The sequence below is a fragment of the Chlorocebus sabaeus genome, chromosome 28 (genome assembly GCF_047675955.1).
Source record: "Chlorocebus sabaeus isolate Y175 chromosome 28, mChlSab1.0.hap1, whole genome shotgun sequence".
In the NCBI taxonomy this organism is placed as follows: domain Eukaryota; kingdom Metazoa; phylum Chordata; class Mammalia; order Primates; family Cercopithecidae; genus Chlorocebus; species Chlorocebus sabaeus.
The window spans coordinates 4,712,514-4,734,651 of NC_132931.1; the positions used below are offsets into that span (position 1 = coordinate 4,712,514).

At 38.5% G+C, this 22,138-nt stretch overlaps 1 protein-coding gene and 1 pseudogene across 5 annotated transcripts in view; one reads left to right on the top strand and one right to left on the bottom strand.

Annotated features, from left to right (window-relative positions):
• The window catches only part of AUTS2 (activator of transcription and developmental regulator AUTS2), a 1,206,381-nt gene that overhangs the window by 808,087 nt on the left and 376,156 nt on the right, over positions 1-22,138 (bottom strand). The window contains exon 1 of one of the 5 annotated variants that reach the window (XM_073012675.1): positions 14,681-14,968. The exons of the other annotated variants lie outside the window; for them this stretch is intronic. Coding sequence (XP_072868776.1) covers positions 14,681-14,728 — 48 coding nt within the window. The 5' untranslated portion in view covers positions 14,729-14,968. Of the gene's footprint in view, positions 1-14,680; positions 14,969-22,138 lie in introns of those variants that run through there. 5 annotated transcript variants of the gene reach the window in all.
• Positions 3,854-5,494, top strand: LOC103246602 (tubulin gamma-1 chain pseudogene; annotated as a pseudogene).

Here is a 22,138-nt window from a genome sequence, read left to right on the forward strand (position 1 = left end):
ATTGATTTTGTCCAACATTAATAAAGCTAATCACCTACACTAATAAAAATGCCTTTATCTTTCTCAGTAGAAATGGCAATTTGACAGGCAACACATAATCCTACATTAAGACTCATCGATTGTTTGATCTACAAAGAATAGCACTTTTTTTCTGTCCTGCACATTCATACCCACATAAACTTCTCACACACACACACACACAGAGTACAAAGCCACGCCTTCTGATGCTGGCAAGTTACAGTGTGTTTTCCACTGTTGTAATGAAGTCACCCCCAGTAACTCAGATGATGAGAACAAAAACAATAACTTGAGAGAATAAAGAGCTACATATATACATTGTTTGCTGTGGCTTTCTCTTTTATGGCAAAAAAAAAAAAGTTTATGTAAATACCCCTAAACAAGGGAATAATTTAGCAAATTATAATAAAACCCCACACGGATTGTGAGAAATGCTACATAGAAACATTAGAATGATGAGTACAAAAAGGAAAACATAAAAGTATATACAATTAGTTATAAAATGCAATAAGGGCAAATGTTGTAAGAAAAGATGCAAAAATTAAAATTCATGTCAATGTTCCATTTATAATAGGCTTTTCCTAACAAAGAAAAGAGAACTTAGTACAGAATGGAAGAAAAGGTTCAAATCTGGTCACGTCATTAGTTTCCAGTAGAGTAAATGTTCATAGCCAAGGTCTCCCTTCTGGCCACTAACACTGACTGTGATTCTGGGCTTACTGTTCACATCTGCAGATTGATGGGGTTGAACTAAATGGCTCTTCAGCTCTAAACCTCTGTCCTTGCCGCTACAAAATCTGGCCAAATATTTAAAAGTCATCCCTTATTTCTTGCTGAACGGCAGTCACTGTAATGAAGCAATATACCAAGAAAGATCCTGAGTACCGTGCTCAGATTATATCCCTCCTAATTCTCTATGAAGGCTTTCACCTCTGTCAAAAGTAACACACCTGAGTTCTCCACCAATTAAGCAAACGGCCAGGCCACTGTTTTATCATAGGTAGGACCAATGCTTTGTCACTGGCAACTTGTTTGGGTCATTCAATGGAAAAAGTGGCTGTATAAACGCAAACGCACTCCGTAATTTTCTTCATTTCACCCATGGGTGATGACTCCCACTAGCAGGCTTGCCTTGCATTTGCCTTTATTTTTCTCTAAGACTCACACATACATAACATGCATACTCCGGAGGTCCAAGGAAAATACTCCACGTTCCACCCCCCTCCTGCCACCCCCGGGATAGCCTGGAGCAGGAGGGGTGAAGAAAAGAAACAGCACACAATGCCTTCCTTGTTCTTTTCATCTTTCTTAGACAAATTCTACGCTAGAGAAAGCCACAGCTGAGGATTTTACAGTGGTGTTAAACACTGCTTCAGTCCCTTGAGAGGGAAGGAATGCATTCCCTTTAGTATTCACTGTGCTGAGCTACTCAGCTTTCTGAAAGGGAATCTAGCAGAGCAGTCAAGAAGAAAAGGCACAGACCATGATACTTGCACTCAGCTGCTTATAAACCCGTTTATTTCCTCTGTAGGAAAAAAAAGCAAACAAAAATGTTTTCAGGACCATTTCTCAAAAGGTTCCTATTTGTTGACTGATTTAATAAATTTAATTCAGACAGTATATTCCGAAAATTGCTTTCTGTGTTGTAGGCACTATACCAGAGCAAGACTAGAGTCCTTGTCCTTAAGAAACTCACACTGATATAAACAAGATTAATAAGACAGTAGGTAAAGTTCAGCAAAAACAGACGAAAACTCATGATTAGCTACCCATGTGAAAGTAAGAGAAGGTGAGTACAAATGCAAATGCCACAAACAACTGAGAATAAATTACCAACTCAAAGTGTGTACATATCAAGTGGCAGAACGAGTATATGTATTTTGATGGGTCTGACTCACCTTCACTCTTCAGTGACCCACTAATGCTCTGATGCCTGTTAGCATATCTTAAGAGGGAATAATTTTGGCTAATATCTAAATTTCAGTCTTAAGATTTTTCTACAATTTATTTACAAATCTAATGTGATGTGTATTTCAAGACATGTGATAGTCAAAGACCAGAATGAACTCAAGACTCTTAAGCACCGATAGTGTGTACTGAAAGCCCATAATGAACTCATCTAGATAGTTACAATGGGATATAAAAATTGTTGGCAAGAAACTGTCCTCACTCTAGATATAACAGTGATCATATTGATCATATCCAGGTATATTACGTATTAACATTAGAAATTAAATAATCTGAAATTCTGAATAAAAATTTAAATACAAAATAAGAAAAAAGCACAGTTATTCATTTATAAAATAAAAATGATATACATCCTGCTTTCTCATGGGTGAATGTTAATTGATCTAAAATCAGGCAAACCACAAATCTTTCACAATAATGCTCTTTTAACTGACTCCCACCAAACTGACCATCTAGATTAACTGATGATCTTCATTTCCTTTGTAAAACTTACTGAACAATTCATACTTGCCTCTATAGGACACCAGTGTACCATAGTGGACTGTTCACAAACCTGTTTCTGCTAATTTTATTTACCACATGTAAACCAGTGATAAGTACAAAATGAAAGTGAGATTTTGTTTCTAGAGAAATTAGGCTGGACAAGATAACATTTAATAAAGTTGGGCCTCTTAAAAAACAGTTGTTGAATTAAATACAAACTGACTATAGAAAGACCAGGAAAGGGAATTTAAAACGATTCTGCATTCCAATTATTCACATAGGTCTAAGTTGTACCATTTTTAATAAGCCTCATAGACAATTGTGGTCAATGAATTATGGATGTGATTTATGCAAGAAAGGACAATTGGAACACAAATCCATGTAACCATTCTAAAACCAGCCTTCACTGCACACTGTAAACTCCTAGGGATCTTTCCAAAAAAATTGACACCAAGGCTTCATCCCAGGCCAACTGAATCAGAATCTCCAGGGTTGACACTCACTTGGACATCAATAACTTTTTTAATTCTCAAGGTAATTCCAATGTATAGCCAAAGATGCAAACCGCTGCTCTATATGAAAGGACTGGTGAGAGGATGTGTAATCATTTGACTTACAATACATAAAATGTAAACATACACTTTTTTTTTTTTTTTTTTAACAGTTTCAAGCTTTAACTAACTGTTTCCAGTTGGTAAATGTAGTATGGAACAGATAATGTCAAGATAAGCAGTATTCTACCAAATAATAAGTATGTACGTAACCAGATCTACCTTGGCCTAAGAAGTACAATGAATGCAATTTGAATGCCTTTCTCCATGCAACTACCCTACAAATGAGGTTCCAAAAATCAATTATATAACTTCAAGGAAGTTTCTCTGCACTCCCTCTGCAAAATAGAACTAGATGTCCAACTCTTTCTATACTGTCTTGAGATCCTCCCACTTACTCTAAGTGCACACAATCAAATTCTAGAGAGAAAACTAAGTTTTAAAAGGCTGATGTAATTAGCTGAGCATGGTGGCAGGTGCCTGTAATCCCAGCTGCTCAGGAGGCTGAGGGAGGAGAATCACTGGAACCCAGTGGCATCACTGCATTCCAGCCTGAGTGACAGAGTGAGACTCCGTCTCAAACAAACAAACAAACAAACAAAAGAAAAAACAAAAAATGGTTGATGAGGGGGTGAGGTGGGGAAAAGTCTGGTGGTACCATGTGGAGAAGAGAAGGGATAGAACCTAAGCTTAATGTGTGCGCAACAAAAACTTCCAGTTTATAAAGCCTAATCCATTAATTCCTTCTCTTACTTATTCATACAAAAACATACAACAAATAACTACTATATACTCACAGCTATTCTAAGCACTGGAAACCAACTCCAAAAATGACAAAAATAGCATTTAAAAAACAAGGCCGTGCAACGCCGGTGCCTGAGGAGCAATGCCGAGGGAAATCATCACCCTACAGTTGGGCCAGTGCGGCAATCAGATTGGGTTCGAGTTCTGGAAACAGCTGTGCGCTGAGCATGGTATCAGCCCCGAGGGCATCGTGGAGGAGTTCGCCACCGAAGGCACTGACCGCAAGGACGTCTTTTCCTACCAGGCAGATGATGAGCACTACATCCCCCGGGCCGTGCTGCTGGACCTGGAGCCCCGGGTGATCCACTCCATTCTCAACTCCCCCTATGCCAAGCTCTACAACCCAGAGAACATCTACCTGTCGGAGCATGGAGGAGGAGCTGGCAACAACTGGGCCAGTGGATTCTCCCAGGGAGAAAAGATCCATGAGGACATTTTTGACATCATAGACTGGGAGGCAGATGGTAGTGATAGTCTAGAGGGCTTTGTGCTGTGTCACTCCATTGCTGGGGGGACAGGCTCTGGACTGGGCTCCTACCTCTTAGAACGGCTGAATGACAGGTATCCTAAGAAGCTGGTGCAAACATACTCAGTGTTTCCCAACCAGGACGAGATGAGCGATGTGGTGGGTCAGCCTTACAATTCACTCCTCACACTCAAGAGGCTGACGCAGAACGCAGATTGTGTGGTGGTGCTAGACAACACAGCCCTGAACCGGATTGCCACAGACCGCCTGCACATCCAGAACCCGTCCTTCTCCCAGATCAACCAGCTGGTGTCCACCATTATGTCGGCCAGCACCACCACCCTGCGCTACCCTGGCTACATGAACAATGACCTCATCGGCCTCATCGCCTCACTCATTCCCACCCCACGGCTCCACTTCCTCATGACCGGCTACACCCCGCTCACTACGGACCAATCAGTGGCCAGCGTGAGGAAGACCACGGTCCTGGATGTGATGAGGCGGCTACTGCGGCCCAAGAACGTGATGGTGTCCACAGGCCGAGACCGCCAGACCAACCACTGCTACATCGCCATCCTCAACATCATCCAGGGAGAGGTAGACCCCACCCAGGTCCACAAGAGCCTGCAGAGGATTCGGGAACGGAAGTTGGCCAACTTCATCCCGTGGGGCCCCGCCAGCATCCAAGTGGCCCTGTCGAGGAAGTCTCCCTACCTGCCCTCGGCCCACCGGGTCAGTGGGCTCATGATGGCCAACCACACCAGCATCTCCTCGCTCTTCGAGAGAACCTGTCGCCAGTATGACAAGCTGCGGAAGAGGGAGGCCTTCCTGGAGCAGTTCCGCAAGGAGGACATGTTCAAGGACAACTTTGATGAGATGGACACATCCAGGGAGATTGTGCAGCAGCTCATCGATGAGTACCATGCGGCCACACGGCCAGACTACATCTCCTGGGGCACCCAGGAGCAGTGAGTCCCCCAGGACAGGGACCCTTGTCTGCCTTACTGGTTGGCCCAGGCCCTGCCTGACTGACTACTCCTTCAGAGCACAGATCAGGGACCTCACGTATCTCTTTCTCATATACATGCACTCTCTGTTGGCCTGTGAACATATTTACTTCTCCTCTTATAAGACTATTTATCTTTAATAAAGCACTGGATATAAATCAAAAAAAAAACAAAAACAAAAAAAAAAAAAAAAACAAGGCCAATATGTGAATCTATATCCCTCTTTTCTCTCTCTGCTGGTGCAACTGTATAGCAGGCAGCCTCTCAACAAGAAGCTATTACAGCCTGTTGAAAGGATGCCTCCCGCCCTCAATGGCAAATAAGAGTAACATGGCTTTATGAAAGTCACATCTGATGTACTGTATACTCTTCCATAGCAAGTGCCCCAATTGCTGCCTGTAGTCTTCCTTATATTCTTATGAGGTAATCTGGAGTCACGTCTTTGATTTAGATTGGTTGCATCTTTTATTTCCAAGGAACACTGGTAATGGTATAGTCTTCAAATTTAACATTTGAAACTGTGATTCCATTTACCTCCTTGTACTAACTTGAAAAAATGACTGTAATTGAAATCCTTCCATTGGAAATAAAGCCCTTGGAACTTTTCAGTGGTTGCTCATCCTTAAGGGTTTTTATTTGAGCTGTCAAAACTATGAATGGTCTATCCATTGAAATAAGCCCTCTTTGAGGATGATGAAAAAAGTATAGGATAGAAGGATCAAGTCCTTCTTGTTTCAAACAACAAGTTTTCCTCCACCAACTAGCAAAGGCAGAGAAAATAAGGTTCTTCCTTGTCCGGATTCTACTGTTTATCAAATGAGAATAAAGGGATTCTGAGGGACATGCTCCACAGCTTATGTTCCATAGCTTAAATATCTTCTAAATTTCTTCTAAATTTCTCAAATGGCTATCTGACACAAAGTTATTATTCTAACAGAAAACCCAAGGAAACTCTATAACATATTACTAACAGTTTACATGCAGTCATCATGATTATGTAAATTTCCAAACATAGTTTTTAAATAAATTTCAAATTAACTCTGAAGTTAAAGGATGAACTACAGTACATACTTTAAACTTACAGACAGATATAGAACAAAATTCCCAGGAAGACTGGCAATGGGGGTTCAATATTTGTGTGTGTGTGTGTGTGTGTGTGTGTGTGTGTGTGTGTATTGTTTTATTTGAGACAGGGTCTTGCTCTGTCATCCAGGCTGGAATACAGATGTGCAATCATGGCTCACTGCAGCCTCAATCTCCTGAACTTACGAAATCCTGCCACTTTAGCCTCCCAATTAGCTGGGACCATAGGCACATACCACTACAGCCAGTTAAATTTTTATTTTTTTATTTTTTATAGAGACGAGGTTTCTCCATGTTACCTAGGCTTGTGTCAAACTCCTGAGCTCAAGCAATCCTCCTGCCTTGGCCTCCCAAAGTGCTGGGATTACTAGCATGAGCCACTGCATCCAACCAATAATATTTATAATAATCTAAGAATGGTTTTTCAGAGGAACACTTCTTATCAAACAAAAAGTGTACTGATTTCCTGCACTTAATTCAGTATCTCGCTGGACTGAATAGCTCATGAAGAAAATTTATTGTTTCCTCCAGGATCTTCTTCTGGCTGAAATGGCTAACAGGTTTTCAACAAAACCAGAATTAGTAATTCCAATTTTATTACAAAAATGCATTGTCAAAATTGCCTGGAAAAAGAAAAATACTGAAAAGACAATGCTGTTTCTGGAATCCACATCTTGATGGAACTGCAATAAAGGGTATGAAGATGCAAATGTATGTATCAGTGATAATGCAATTTAGCAAGGTAAACTTAAGCTGGAGCTACCTCTATAGCAAAGGTGACTGATACTTCAAACAGGAGAAAGATAAAGATAATAAAAGGCAATTATCACCCTCTATTGGGCACTCAGGCCTTGCACAATGCAAATACTTTCAACATTATGTTATTTAACCACTGTTTTAAAAGCATGTTAGGGAACTTCTGCTTCCAAGAAAATGGAGTAGACATACTTTTCCCTATTATACACACTAAGTACATCTAAAATCCCTCAACATTACACATAAAATAAATATAAACAGACTCTGAAAAGTGAAAAGATGATGTACTGGCTTAAAACCTGGGGGCCCCCCAAAAATGACACAGCGGTGAGTTCTCTAGGAGTTTTCATTTTATAGGTCTCATATATCCGATATATGATGTCATCAGATTGGAGTTGAAAAGCCAGAAACCCAGTAATGCCAATGACACATATCAAAACAAGCCCCTAGAAAAGTTTGTTCTCTTTAGTCAAAGAATCAGAAAAGAGGGAAACTATAAAGACAAGTATTGGAGTCCAGACTTCCAATGCTGCCCCCAAAATACAAAATATTGCTGAAATAAGAGCTACAAATATATGGAAAGGCATTCCATGTTCATGGTTGACCAAGGGCTTTAACATTGTTATACCTACTGTTGTTAAAATGTCCATAGTACCAAAAATGATCCATAAACATAATCTTTATCAAAATCCCAATGGCATTTTTTAGCAGAAACAGAAAAATGCATTATAAAATTCAAATGTACTCTCAAAGGACTCCAAATCACCAAAACAATTTAGAAAAAGAACAAGTTAGAGGACTTAAATTTCCTGATTTCAAAACATATTACAGAACTATGGTAACCAAAACAATGTGGTACTGGCATGAAGACAGATAAACAGACCAATGGAATATAATATCAAGCCCAGAAATAAACCTTCACATACATGGTTAAACAATCTTTGACAAAAGTATCAAAGCCGTTCAATGGAGAAAGATAGTTTATTCAACAAATGGTGTGGGAAAACTGGACACTCACATGCAAAATAATAAAACCGGACCCTTTACACCATATACAAAAATTAACTCAACATGGATAAAGACCTAAATTTAAGACCTAAAAGTATAAAATCACAAAACTGCTAGAAGAAAACATTGAGGAAAAGCTTCATGACATTGGATTTGACAATCTTTCTTGGATGTGACACCAAAAGCACAGGTAACAAGAGCAAAAACAGACAGATGGAACTACATCAAACTTAAAACCTTTTGTTCATCAAAGGACACAATCAACAGAGTGAAAAAGCAACCTATGGAATGGGAAGAAATGTTTCCAAACCATATGCCCCAAAAAAGGTTAAAACCCAGAAGACATAAAGAACTCCTGCAACCAAACAATGAAAAACAAATAACTGATTTAAAAATGACAAAAAGTTTGAATAGAAATTTCTCCAAAGATAATACACAAATAGCCAACAAAGATGCTCAACATCACTAATCATTAGAGAAATGCATTATCCCCTCATATCTACTGAGATGGCTACTATCAAGAAAAACAGAGAACAAGTATTGAAGAGGATGTGGAGAAATTAGAACACTTGTGCACTAATGGTGGGATTGTAAAATGGTGCAACTGCTATAGAAAACACTATGGAGGTTCCTCAAAAAATTTAACACAGAACTACCATATGATCCAACAATCCCACTTCTACATACATACTCAAAAGAACTAAAAGCAGGGTCTTATAGCATCACTATTCACAATAGTCAAGAGGTGGAAGCAACTCAAATGTCCAGTGGATGAATGGACAAACAGTATGCTGTATATCCATACAACAGAATATTATATAGCCTTAGAAAGGAAGGAATCTTGTCATATGCTACAACATGGATGAAACTTGAGGATATTATGAATTAAAATAAGGCAATGCCAAAAAGATAAATACTGTGTATTCCACATACATAAGGTATCCACAGTAGTCAAATTCAGAGAAATAGAAAGTAGACTGGTGGCTACCAGGGGTTGGGAGGAGCAAGGAAAATGGAGTTGTTCAATAGGTAAAGAGTTTCAGATTTGCAAGATGAAAAACTTCTGGATATGTGTTTCACAGCAATGTAAATATAGTTAACAGTATTGAACTGTCCACTTAATAACCATTAAGATGGTAAATTTCATTAAATACATCTTTACCACAGTAAAAGCATTTTTTAAAAAATCAGCTGGGTAAGGTGGTTCACAACTGTAATCACAGTACTTTGGTGGGTGGATCACCTGAGGTCAGGAGTTCAAGACCAGCCTGGCCAACATGGTAAAACCCCATCTCTACTAAAAATACAAAAATTAGCTGGGCATGGTGGCACATGCACGTAATCCCAGCTACTTGGGAGGCTGAGACACGAGAATCACTTGAACCCAAGAGGCAGAGGTTGCAGTGAGCCGACATCATGCCAGTGTACTCCAGCCAGGGGGACTGAGGAGACTTTGTCTCAAAAAAAAAAAAAAAAAAAAAAAAAAAAAAAAAAAAAAATTCAATGGATGGGCTCAAGACCAGGTGGAAGAGAGAAAAGAATCAGTGAACTGAAAGAACAACTAAATTACTCATCTAAACAAAAGAGAAAAAAAAAAAAAAAGACTGAAAAAAGGAAAAAACAAAACAAAACAAAACAAAAAAACAGAGCATCAGGTATCTGTGGGATTATAACCAAATATCTAACAATTGTGTCTTCAGAGTCCCAGAAACAGAGGAAAAGGAAAATAGGGCTTTAAAAGTACATGAAGAAATAATAGGTGAAAATCCCCAAATTTGGCAAATATAACACCTACAGATTCAAAAAGCTGTAACAATACCAAACAGAATAAACCCAAAGATACCCACACCAAGACACATCATAGTTAAACTTTGCTAAAGACAGCAAAAAACTCTGGAATCAGCCAGGGAGAAAGAAGTCATGACATCTAGGCCAAAGAATGATAGTGGATATCTCATGAGAAACCCTGAAGGCCAGAAGAAAGAGAACAACATTTTTCAATGGCTTGAAAAAAAAAAGAGGAAGAAAGAAAAAGAAAAAAGAAACTGTCAACCAAAATTCTACATCAAGAGAAAACATTCCTCAGTAAGCAACAGGTAATCAAGAATCCTCATATTAAAAAAATAATAAAAATAAATTGTTGCTGGGAGACCTACCCTAAAAGAATGGCTAAAGGAATAGAACTAAATGGCTAAAAATAGAACTATTTTTTTTTTAAAATAGCTAAAAGAAAGGATCTTAAATCACTAGGACAGAAGAAAGAACAATGGTACAGTAAATTTTAAAAATGAAATCAACTCTATGCTATCTATAAGAAACTCTCTTTAAATAAAACAATATAGACAGCAAAAATAAAAAAAGATACATGTGATTGTTAATTTTGTGTGTCGACTTAAAGAGCTGGTAAAACATTATTTCTTGGTATGTCTGTCAGGGTGTTTCTGGAATAGAACAGCATTTGAATTGGTAGACTTACTAAAGAAGATGCCGTATTTGGGCACGTGGACCTCATTCAATCCATTGAGAACAAAAAGGCAGAAGGAGGAGAAACTTACTTTCTGTTTGAGGTGGGACATCCAATCTCCTCCCCTTGGAGATGGAACATCAGCCCTTGTGGTTCTCAGGCCTTCAGTCTTGAAAAGAGACTTACACCACTGGACCCCTTGTTCTCAGGCCTTCAGACTCAGACTGAACTACACTCTCCAGCTTTCCTGGTTCTCTAGCTTGCAGATGGAAGAAAATAATTAAGATAACAATAGAAAAAATTAAGTTGAAAACAGAAAAATAAGAGAGAGAAATCAATGGAACACAAAACTTGTTCTTTGAAAAAAATCAATAAAATTGACAAACATCTAGTATGACTGACACATAAAAGATACAGACATTATTATCAATATCAGGGATGAAACAAGGAATACAACTATACAGACATCAAGAAGTTAATAAGGAATACTATCAACAGTTCTGCACACTTACATTTGACAACTCAGATGAAGTGGACCACTTCCTTACAAAGAAAAACCACCAGAACCCACCAAATATGAGAAACAGTAATTTAAGTAGCCCAATAACTTTAAATTAAAAAACATTAATTTCTTAAATTAACAACGTCTAAAAAAGAAACTTCCAGACCCAGATAGATTTCACTACAGAATTCCACACAACGTTTAAAGAAGAATCAACACCAATTATACATAATCTCTTCCAGCAAACAAATAAGGAGTGAACACCTTAAACCACTTTATGGAGCCAGTAATACCTCACAACAAAACCATTACAAAAAGAAAATTACAGACCAGTATTTCTCATAAGTACAGATGCAAAAGTTCTTAACAAAATATAAGTAAATAAAATTGAGTGATACATAAAAAAGAATTACACACAGTGACCAAATAGGACTTTTTCCAGGCTTGCAAGAAAGGTTCAATATCTGAAAATCAAGCAATGTACTCTACCATATTAATAGGCTATAGAAGAAAAACCTAATAATCATATCAATTAACACAGAAAAAGCATTTGGCAAAATTCTACATCCATTCATGATAAAAAAAAAAAAAAAACTCTCAGAAAACTAGGGATAGAAAGGAACTACTTCAATTTGATAAAGAACATAGAGAAAAATCCTACAGCTAACATTGTACTTAACAGCAAAAGACTGAATGCATTTTTCCCCAAATATCAAGAACAAGACAAGGATATTCACTCTCACCACTCTTAGTCCATATAGCATGAGAAGTTCTACTCAGTGCAATTAGCCAAGAAAAGGCAATTTTAAAAGCCTAGATATCAGATATGAAGAAATAAATCTGTCCTTATTTGCAAATGACATAATTGTCTATACAGAAAATTTCAAAGAATCTACAAATAAGTTTCTCAAACTAATAACTCCATTTATCAAGGTTACAGGATACAAAAACATTTGAAAATAAGTTGTCTTCTGTATACTGACAATACGCATGTAAAATCTAAATTAGAAATACAATACTATTTCAAGTGCCCCCCAAAAGTGATAGTTATAAATCTAATTTATATAGGACTTGTACGCTGAAAACTACAAAATGATGAAAGAGATCAAACAAGATCTAAATAAATGGAGAGACAAACCTCTTCATGAAGAGAAAGACTCAACATAGTACTTAAAAAAAAAAAAATTCCCAAAATCAATATCCTGGTTTAACACAATTCTTATCAAAATATCGAGAAGATTTTCTGTAAACACAGATAAGATTATTACAAAATTTATATGAAAAAACACAGGTACTATTTTATCTTAAGCAATTTTGAAAAAGAATAGCTACAGTAATCAGGACTTTTTGATACTGGTGGAGGAAAAGACATTAAATCAATTGAGGAATACAGAACCCCAAAACAGACACATTCAAGTATAGTAAACTGATTTTGGACAAAGGTACAAGAACAATTTAATGGAGAAAGAATAGTAGAAAGACTACTGAAGAGATTGTGCAATGTATTTTCTCATAGTTTCAGACAAACTTCACAGCAGAAATACCTTTCCAACAATTACAAGCTTATATCAAATCAAAATGATCAGTAGTTGACAATCAAAAGAGAGATTTCTTTTTTGTCCTTTTAAAGATAGTGAGGGAAATTCCAAATCAAAAAGCCTTTATAAGAATGGCTTTTTAGAGGAATACAAAAAGGATGGTTTTAATTTGTTTTATAATCAATGCTGTCCCTGTGTTTACACTAAGACTTATTATCTCTCTAGGTAAAACTCAGCCCATCTTGATGAGTTTTGGAAAACAAAAATCTCCATTGAAAATTTTTAAATTGAATCATTGTGACAGAACAAAATTTCTACAGAGAATCACTGAGATCTAGAGCACCATAACCACGCCAAGAACAAGAATGAGATTTCTCTTTTTCTTCTATCCTAATAAAAGCAAGACGAATATCCTTCAATTAGGTATAGAGCCTTACATTATTTAGCTTTATATTACACTTGTGCCTTGGCATATGGAAGCATTCTCTCCTTGTTTGGTTGCTAAAGCAATAGCAGCATGGTAATCCAAATGAAGCAATTAACTTAATGTTCCCCTTCTTTTTCTTTTTATGACAATCATTTCTGGAAATGCTTTTCCCCTTTTCACATTAGTTTATTCACGTGCCTTAACTCTTGAGTTTCAGGTTCCCATGACAGAACATTCAAGATAAAAGGGAAAGCATAAGAAGGCAGAGTACAGTTTTCAGTTATCAAAACTCATAACAGCAAACAATGGACAGTCGGCTTCTCAAAGGCAAGTAATCTACTGAGGAAAAAATATCCCAAACCACAATCTTTCCCAATCCTGTACATGACCAGATAATATTTTAGTTACAATAGCTTTAATAGTCAACAATGAAAGTGAGTTTAAAATAAAAAATGGATATTTTAAATAAAAATCCTGTAATTTCAACATGGGTAAAGAAGGAATAATTTTGCTGTCTTAAAAACAAAGAGGAAACAAGTTCACACGGAAAAAAAAATGCAGTAAAAAGGAGTTGAAAATGTTCTAACTTTTTTTTTTAACTAGGTGAATGGAAGAGGCATATTTAATGTGCTTATGCATATAATCATAAGGAGTATAAAGACAGTCTCACAATTTTCTATCTTGCTACATCACAGTTCCAATCTCTAGAGTCTCAGCTCAACTCTACAATCAATACGCCAATATTTTCAACGATCAAATCAAGGAAGGAAGATTTCAAAAGGGAGGCACACGTTAGGATCCTCCTGGAAACCTTGTTTCTTGATCGGCAGTCCAATGCTCTACCTCTGAGCTATATCTCCTCCTGGAAACCTCATTTCTTATCCTGTAAATTCCCAACAGAGTAAGTGACACATACGGATTTGGAACCAAAAAGATGTCAAACAGCCCCAGGTAAGTGAAGATGTATTAGGAAGTACACTTTTCCCCTAAAAGTACAGAAATGGTATATTAAAATATAGTGGAACTGTTTAACATCAAAATTTTAGGTACAACCAAAATTCATTCACAAAATAGAATCCCCTGACAGAGAGTAAAGAGATCATCTCATATATGGTCAGACAACCTTACGGGGATTCTTTCTACAATGAAGTAAGATTACATATGAGTAAGCACAGTTAGTTAACTGAAAGAGGAAAAAAATTCTAAGCCAATTACAGGTAACAGGAAGTGACTGTCAATTTGTTTCAGAACCAAAAATATATCTACCCTTGTAACAAATAATACCTTGAAAATTCTCTATTCAATCTAAAGCAGAATATCCTGCCTTTCCTGTTATTGCCGTTTCATTATTTTCCCTCTTTAGACTCTAAATCATGCCTCCAGAACAGAGTCTGAAGATTGCTTCCACTTGGTCAGCGGCAATGTCAGATTGCAAGCAAAGAGCCTGTGTTTCATCCAAGAATCATTAAGCCAAAGGAAACACATTCACAAATACAACTTCTCAGCTTCATTCACTTCCCCAAGTGGCCAGAGGAGCCCATCAACATGAGAAGACTGGAGGGAGGTGGCAGGTTTCCCCTGGGAAAAGAAACCATATTGACTTACCTTCTCTGCATACTTGAACTTAACATAGAACCAGCTTGACTTGATCATTGCCTCACCTCCTGCCCTCAGAGGAAAATAAAAATGAGAAGAGCAAAAACAAAAAACCAACAATATAGTGCTGGAGAAAAAGCAGTGTGTCAGCAAAGGCTTCTTTCTGATGCTGAGTTTTCCAAAGGATGATAAGTATTCAAAGACAGGAGGACAAAAGATGGAAAAAATAGAAAAAATCCACTCTTTCAAACCTGGCCCCCTTCCCCTTTATGTTCTTGCACACCTTCCCTGAGCTCCTAAAACACTGTGTGTGATCTTGCTCCGGAAACTGCACTCCAGGACTGCCTTGCCAAGCTGCCGGCCTCTCCCTCCCTCCCGCTCCCTCTGTGTTTCTGTGTTGGCCAGCTGACAAGAGAATTCCTCAAATGGACTTCAACTGCCCTCCTCACAAATGGCACATGTCAGTAAAGGCAGGAGGCAGGCTATGGCCCTGGTACCTCCCAGAAGGACGACCTTCTCCTCTGACCCCTACTCCCACGGGATGAATAATGAATTCCAGCACTCCCCTCAGGACACAGATTAACACCTGGCCAAACATTATTTTGACAAGAGCCTGTGTGCAGGAAAGGGACACTGCCACAGATTTAACCCCATGATCTCCAAAACAAGATCAGGAGGTGACCTTTCTCCATGCCTACAGAAAATTATCACACTAAAAGCAGTACAGTCTCTTTAGCAAACAGTGAGTAAGAATCCATCTTAAGTTCTCCAGCTGAAACAACATCTTCCAACCTCTTGTACCAGAGAAAGAAAATGGGGACAGCTTTCTCCTACTATTCCCCCTTACTTGTTCTTGCTGACAGAACAGCTCCTAGTACTCAGCAGCAGGAACTAACAGCTTGGAAAAATGATTGACGCTTTATAGACATATTTCTTTTCAGAAACATAAAGAAAATATTTTTATTTTTGTTATACTACTACTAACTCATTAAACTTCCAAGAAAAAGTGTGAAATGGCATCAGTACTCAGTTTAGGAGATGAAAGAAACAGAGAACAGAGAGAAGGGGATGAAATCAAGGAGCATGGTTTGAGCGTACGTGGACGTGAGACACCCAGGCACTGTCACGCTAAGGGTAAATGTGCTCGAGATGTTCAGGCACATAGGAAACAGTGATTCCCAAAATATTAAATAATATTATGGAACATCTCTATTGCCAAGTAAAAAATATTTCCCCAATACAAAATAATTAAGATCCATTTGGAATCAAAAGTAGATTCCGCAGAATGCTGTAAACTATTCCCCACCTGTAAAGAGACAGACAGCAATTCAAAGGAATTTGGATGTATGATGTTATCAGCTTCCATCTTCCAAAGTGGTCCGAAAAGGTCTGAAATATTTTACCATTCAGTTGCTTTGTGCTCCCTCTTCTTTCTACTGCTGACGATAGCATTATAGCTAGTTGGTGGCTTTACCATGACCAGAAGGGTCAACACATACGTGGGGGCTAAGTCCCTTTCCTGTTGGCAATGGATCAGGAGCACATACGGACCCACTGTTTCATTTCCCTAACTCTGTGTTGCAGAAGCATCAAAGATGTGGTCCTACAAATCCTTCACTGGAGGCACATCAGGCTTTCCTCAGCCAAGGTGTCTGAAGGCGTAACACTTGCTGAGACCTAAAACGTCATTTACTAAACATCCTCATGGAAAAAGAAGCTGCACTTATCATCGAGCGAAGCAGGAGCTTCATTTAAGCATTCAAAATTTTAGGAGCGATTACCACTGAAAGACCCTCCTGAAAAACCCTACCCCTACTCAAGTCAGTCACAGTTATTACAAACTTCCCTGTAATAATTTTGAAGAAGCATTGTCCTCCACACTCACCTGAACAGTCTAATAGTATTTCAGCAGAGCAGCTACACAAGTGCATAGTAAAACTTCACACTGAGATTGATGGCAAGTGTGTCTTAGAGATCCATGTACAGTGAAGGATCTCAGTGGATTCTAATTCCAGTTAGTAACCAAGTGAGGATACAGATCACAGAGGAGGTAGAAAAGAGAGTCTATGGAATTCACACCAAAAATAAGACCTCTAATTGCTCTGAGAACAATGGCTCTATTCCTACTGGCCCCTCTCAATTCCCTGAAATCTTTCCAGCAGCCAGGTATTCTTTTTGTCCAGGACACCCTTATGTTCCTCCCTCATAGTCTCTCGTCCTTTAGATTGGCACTTAGCTATAACTTCCTGCAAGTTTTCCTTATCCTCATCCCTAAGTTTGGGTTGGGGGCATCTATAGTGTATTGAACTTCTCCCCTCATTAGCACTTATTAGACAATGTTATTGCTGCCTGTTTACTTCTGTGCATCTCCCTCTGAATTAGAGGTCTCTTGAGAGCAAGTCCCCAATCTGCCTCAATAATAGCTACAGTCTGTGGCACCATGCATAGACACAGTTGATGCCTCACTAGTAGCTGCTGGATGGTTGGAAGGAAAAGTTAGATCCTTTAGCAAGAACGGAGATGAGACAATCCATGTTAAGTCCTTAGCACATTTTCTCCAACACAACCAAGTTTTGTATTAATGTTTCCTATCATTATAGCCATGGAGACAGTTGGGAGCATTTGGAACTATCACCAAAAGCATCAAAAAAGCAACTCGGTAAATGCACTGATGGGCAACACTGAAAAAGCTATCAGATGTTGAAGTTCACTGATCTACAGTAACAGTCCAGATAGAGTTGTGATTCTTCTAAGGGGAACACAGGCTCATCAGGGCAGATGAGTGACATGCTGCTGGGAGGAAATGGGCAGGACAAGAGCTTCAGGGAACTGGGGTTACTAATAAGGAAGGTGGTGAGGGGTGAGGGGATTACTCAGGTACTGCAAGCTGGACAAGGAAAGGAGTGAGGCCAGAGGAACTCATGATCTGCAAAAACAGTGAGGTGTCCAGGGTTTCACAGGAATTATGGGGTTGGAAGGTAAGGTGACAGAGTGACAACTGACCAACTGTACTTAAGAGACATGATGGCAAAAAAAAAAAAAAAAAATCATGTCTTCAGGAAAGATTGTAAAAGAGTAGAGATTTTTAAAATGTCAATCTATTTCCTTGTGATCATTCCCCCTTTGTCCTAAGTCCAAAAGCTCACCGAGAAGGGAAAAAAGTAAGGTGATGAAAGATTCCAAAAAGCTAGAATCTGGGTAATCAAGTAGTTAAGACTCATTCATAGGTTTTATGAATATTCTACCCAGGGAGGGACTTTTAAAAAGTTCACAAAAACCAGTATTGCTTAATCTTTAGCATGAGGACCCCTTTTATGCAAAAAGAAATAACAAATTCCCCATTGATAACATACTAAATTTTAGCAGTCATTCATGGATCAAAGAAACATAAAATGTAAGAATTTAGTAATGCTTTTTAATGAGTTTACATTTTATTAACCATCTCTTCAACAAATGCCTAAGGATAGTGTGCACGCAAATGGGTAGCACATGTGCCCCATTTAGTGTCCTGAAAAAGGCTGTGCCTTCCAGGCTGCGAACTGACCTGGATCAAACACTACAGTGATAAAAGAAGTAAAGCCCAGAGGATAAAGTGACTTCACCAAGGTCTCACAGCTGGTCCATGTCTAAGCTGGGTCTACCAGCTTTCCCGGCTCCAGCATGCCACTGCATAGAAGAGTCTCCCTGAGAAGACTGTAACTGTATTATACATATCAGGTAATATAGTAGGATTGTGGAACAGTAGGAATTAATAAGAACAGACAAATTTTCTTAGAGCTAAAGAGAGTAGGGACATGTTCTATTTATTTTTTCTCCCAAATATCTAATATTTGCATGAATCTAGGACATTACTCAATGGATAGGAAGGAGGGAGATCAACCTCAATTTAGGAGGTTGATTATTGGTTTTGTTCTGTTTAAAGTATCTTAAAAGACGAAAAGGAAACGAACCAGTGGCAGCAGGCAGAAAAGGCTACTTTACAGGAGAGAGTACAATGCATCAGGCAATGGTTAAACGTAAGAGCTTTGAAGACTGAGGGTCCCTGGTTCCAATCCCAGCCATGCCAAATGCTGGGTGTAACTGCAAACTAACCACTTATCTCTCAAACTCAAGTTCCCCATCTGTAAACGGAGGGTAATCAAACCTATCTTAAAATGAGGACTCCTTTGAGAATTAAATAGGCTCATAGCTGTGAAGCAGTTAACATAGCTCCAGGCTCACAACTGAGCTTGATAAAAGGTAACCACAATGTCACCTTAAATTACATCACAACCTCCTAACCTCTGCTTAGTAGTTACAGTCAGCTAAAGACACTTACAGAAACATCACTTCTTAGACTTCCACTCAGAAACTCCACCTGCTATGATACAGCCTTAATTATCCTCTGATTAAGTCCAAAGCCTGACATCCTATAAAGATGGGAAGAGGACCAGAGAGGACACCAGAAGTCTACCTGATTCCTTGGAAGGTGTTAAGTGGTGAAAGATTATATGGCTTGTGAACTGCAAGACGGTCACCTCCTCCAACAGGAGTGTGTTCTCTAATTTATCCTTAATGTTTTCTGGAAAATTAAAAGTTCATAAAAACACACACAGAGATATAACAAACTATCAAGTGAGCCCTTATTATTAGTAGTAATAACTTATTCTTAACTCTGAAACCACAACCAAGACAGGCTTCTGCAGCAACTTATTTTCATTTCCTGGCATAAACTCCTTCTCCTTTCATTTCCCACCCACCTTTTTTGTTTTGTTTTAAACAGACAGTTTACTGTTAAAATGGGATGATCTATGTGGAGGAATTGCTTCAGCTGTACAAAAAGAACTCTCCACTGCAGCTGTACTTGGAACACATCATTTCCTCTGGCAGAACATCTGAATGCTTTCTAAGAGAGTCTGAAGAGGTATGATGGGTGCTCAAGGACTTTCCCTTTTCTCAGCAAACAGAGCTGGTCACAGCTCTTACAAAACCTTCAGAAGGATTCATTCATCTGTCAAAAACCGTACGTCTTCCACCCTTTGTATGTGCTTTTCTTCTGCTAAGAATGACTTTCTCTTTTTCAGCCCTCCTAGTCCCTACCCAAGCAAGCACACAGGCATTTATGCATGAGCTGTGCACACACACGCACACACACATACATGCACACATGCACACGCTCACCTTTACTTAACTCAAAATTCTCTCAGACCCGAACATTTTACAAAAGTCTCCTTTGACCCTCAAAGAAAGAATTTGCAAATGAAACAACTCAGAAGTTTAGCTTAACAGTAAAGCTTAAAATAACTTCAACTGCGATGCAAAGTACAAAGATAGAGCTGAATTGTAAACAGAACTGTTTCTATCCTACAATCTGCTATTCAGCAGAAAAAGAAAGCCCCATGCACTTTCCTACTCATTACATCGCATGATAAATGTGTACTTCCTTAAATCTTTAGAGGGACGGAGAAGTACATATCATCTGAGCATTTCAGGAGGCAGAAATCATGCCTGTGTTATCTGCATCTGACCTCTTCTCTGCTCCTAAGAGGCACAGGGCCTAGCAGGAAAGAAGCCAGGGCCCACTGCCAAGAACAGAATTAAATGGCACCAGCTCCAAGCTAAGTGGTTTAGAGTCCTTAAGGGAACCAGACAAGAGGCCCATCCAGGATTTTGAGGGTGGGAGAATGATCTCAAGGGACACCAAGCCATCTTGTAAGGAAGAAAAGTTGATGATGAGAACCGCCTCTATAAAGGTCAGCTCCAGGGTTCCTTCCCTCCTCTACAGTGTTCACTCCTGGATAATGTTCCTCCCTTGCCATACGTATCACCAGGGCAAGCAAAAACAAGCTATCACAGAGCTGGATACATGAATAATGCCCCGGCACGTGTTGAAGGATAGCAAATAGTGTCAGTGCCTGAACCAATAACCTTCACAAAGGTGCTCCTTGATGCTTAGAATTCCTTGAGGTTGTATGAGTTTTGTTATTTTTTTTTCCTCAGAACTTTCCAAAAAGCCCTCAGAAAGGTTCATCTGCTTAAGTTAAAGGGAGGAAATCATGCTAAAATCAATCATTTTCTTCTGAGAGGAAGTGTTACATAGCCTTACAACATGGGCTCTATCTCTGTACACAATATGTTAAGAAACATTTCTGTAAACAATATGTTAAGAAACACTTTTCTATTATAGAAATATGTCCAGTTGTATAAACTAGCTAAATAAATTGGCCTGACATTAAGGTCAGAGAATTTTGATTTAAAAACCCCTATTGGAATCTGTTCATACTTTCATTGCTATAAAAAGAGAAGACAACAGATGCCCACAGTGTGAAAGGAACAGTTACATATTCAAAGGAAATTATCAGAATATACTGAGATTACAACTAACAACAGGATCAATGTTAAAGAGATTTTCCTAAAAGGTTCCTAAGAATAGGTACACTATGATCTATTTTAAAACATAAAAGTAAGCTCTGATACAAACACCTTGTTTATCTATAAAATGGATGCACCCAAAACACTCAAATTCAAGAGACAGGGAAGCACTTTCCCCTTAGACTTCAGAACTTCTCAGAGATAGGAGTTATACATTTTACATAAGCCATACTACAGATTGCTAATTGAATGTTCCATCAAAAACTCTACACCAACAGATCTGATCCTTACCAGTTACATTCAAGACTCTGTGGAGACACTGGTAGCCAAACACAAAGTGTAAAGATTTTACAAAAATAATGCAGTATCTGATGCACAAAAACAGGTAACCAACAATACACACTGAGGAGTTAGCAAACACATGGACGGCAAACCATTCTCCACAAGGTACACCAGAAGGAATGATATATACACACACACACCCAACACACACACACACACAGAGAGAATAATCTGAGACTGAAATCCTAGTCTGGTTGAGAAGACTAATGATACACACAAGAAATGACTTATGATCTCCTATTATAAAACAACAAATCCCAAAAGTGCAAATCAATACACCACACACAGAAGTTGATGAGCATCTAGAAAGCAATAAGAGGGATTAAAGGTGGACAAGAAGAACTTCTGATGAAAAGGAAGCTTTGGAGAAAATACAGAGGCTCATTAGGTCCACGGAAAGGGACACGACATTCCAAATAGACATAAAATACCTACAAAAGCAAAAGATAACGGAAATGGTGATCTTTTCCATCAATATACATTTCACTGATTAACTCTGCATGCTCATCTCTGCAACAAATGCTTTTGGAAAACTACTGATTCTGAAGCTCGATACTGTGTCTTTTCATAAAAATGTCCCTGTAAATACTTATTTCTATATAACAAATCATATACCTACTCCCTTTATACACAGAATTACACAGATAAATGGCAGCCAAGTTATTTTAACTGGTTGTGCAGCATGAATTCAGAATGATTATAATTACAGTTTCTCTTTTAAAATGAGGTTTTGTTCTTTAATATTCATTGACTACTAGCTTGCTTCCCACACAC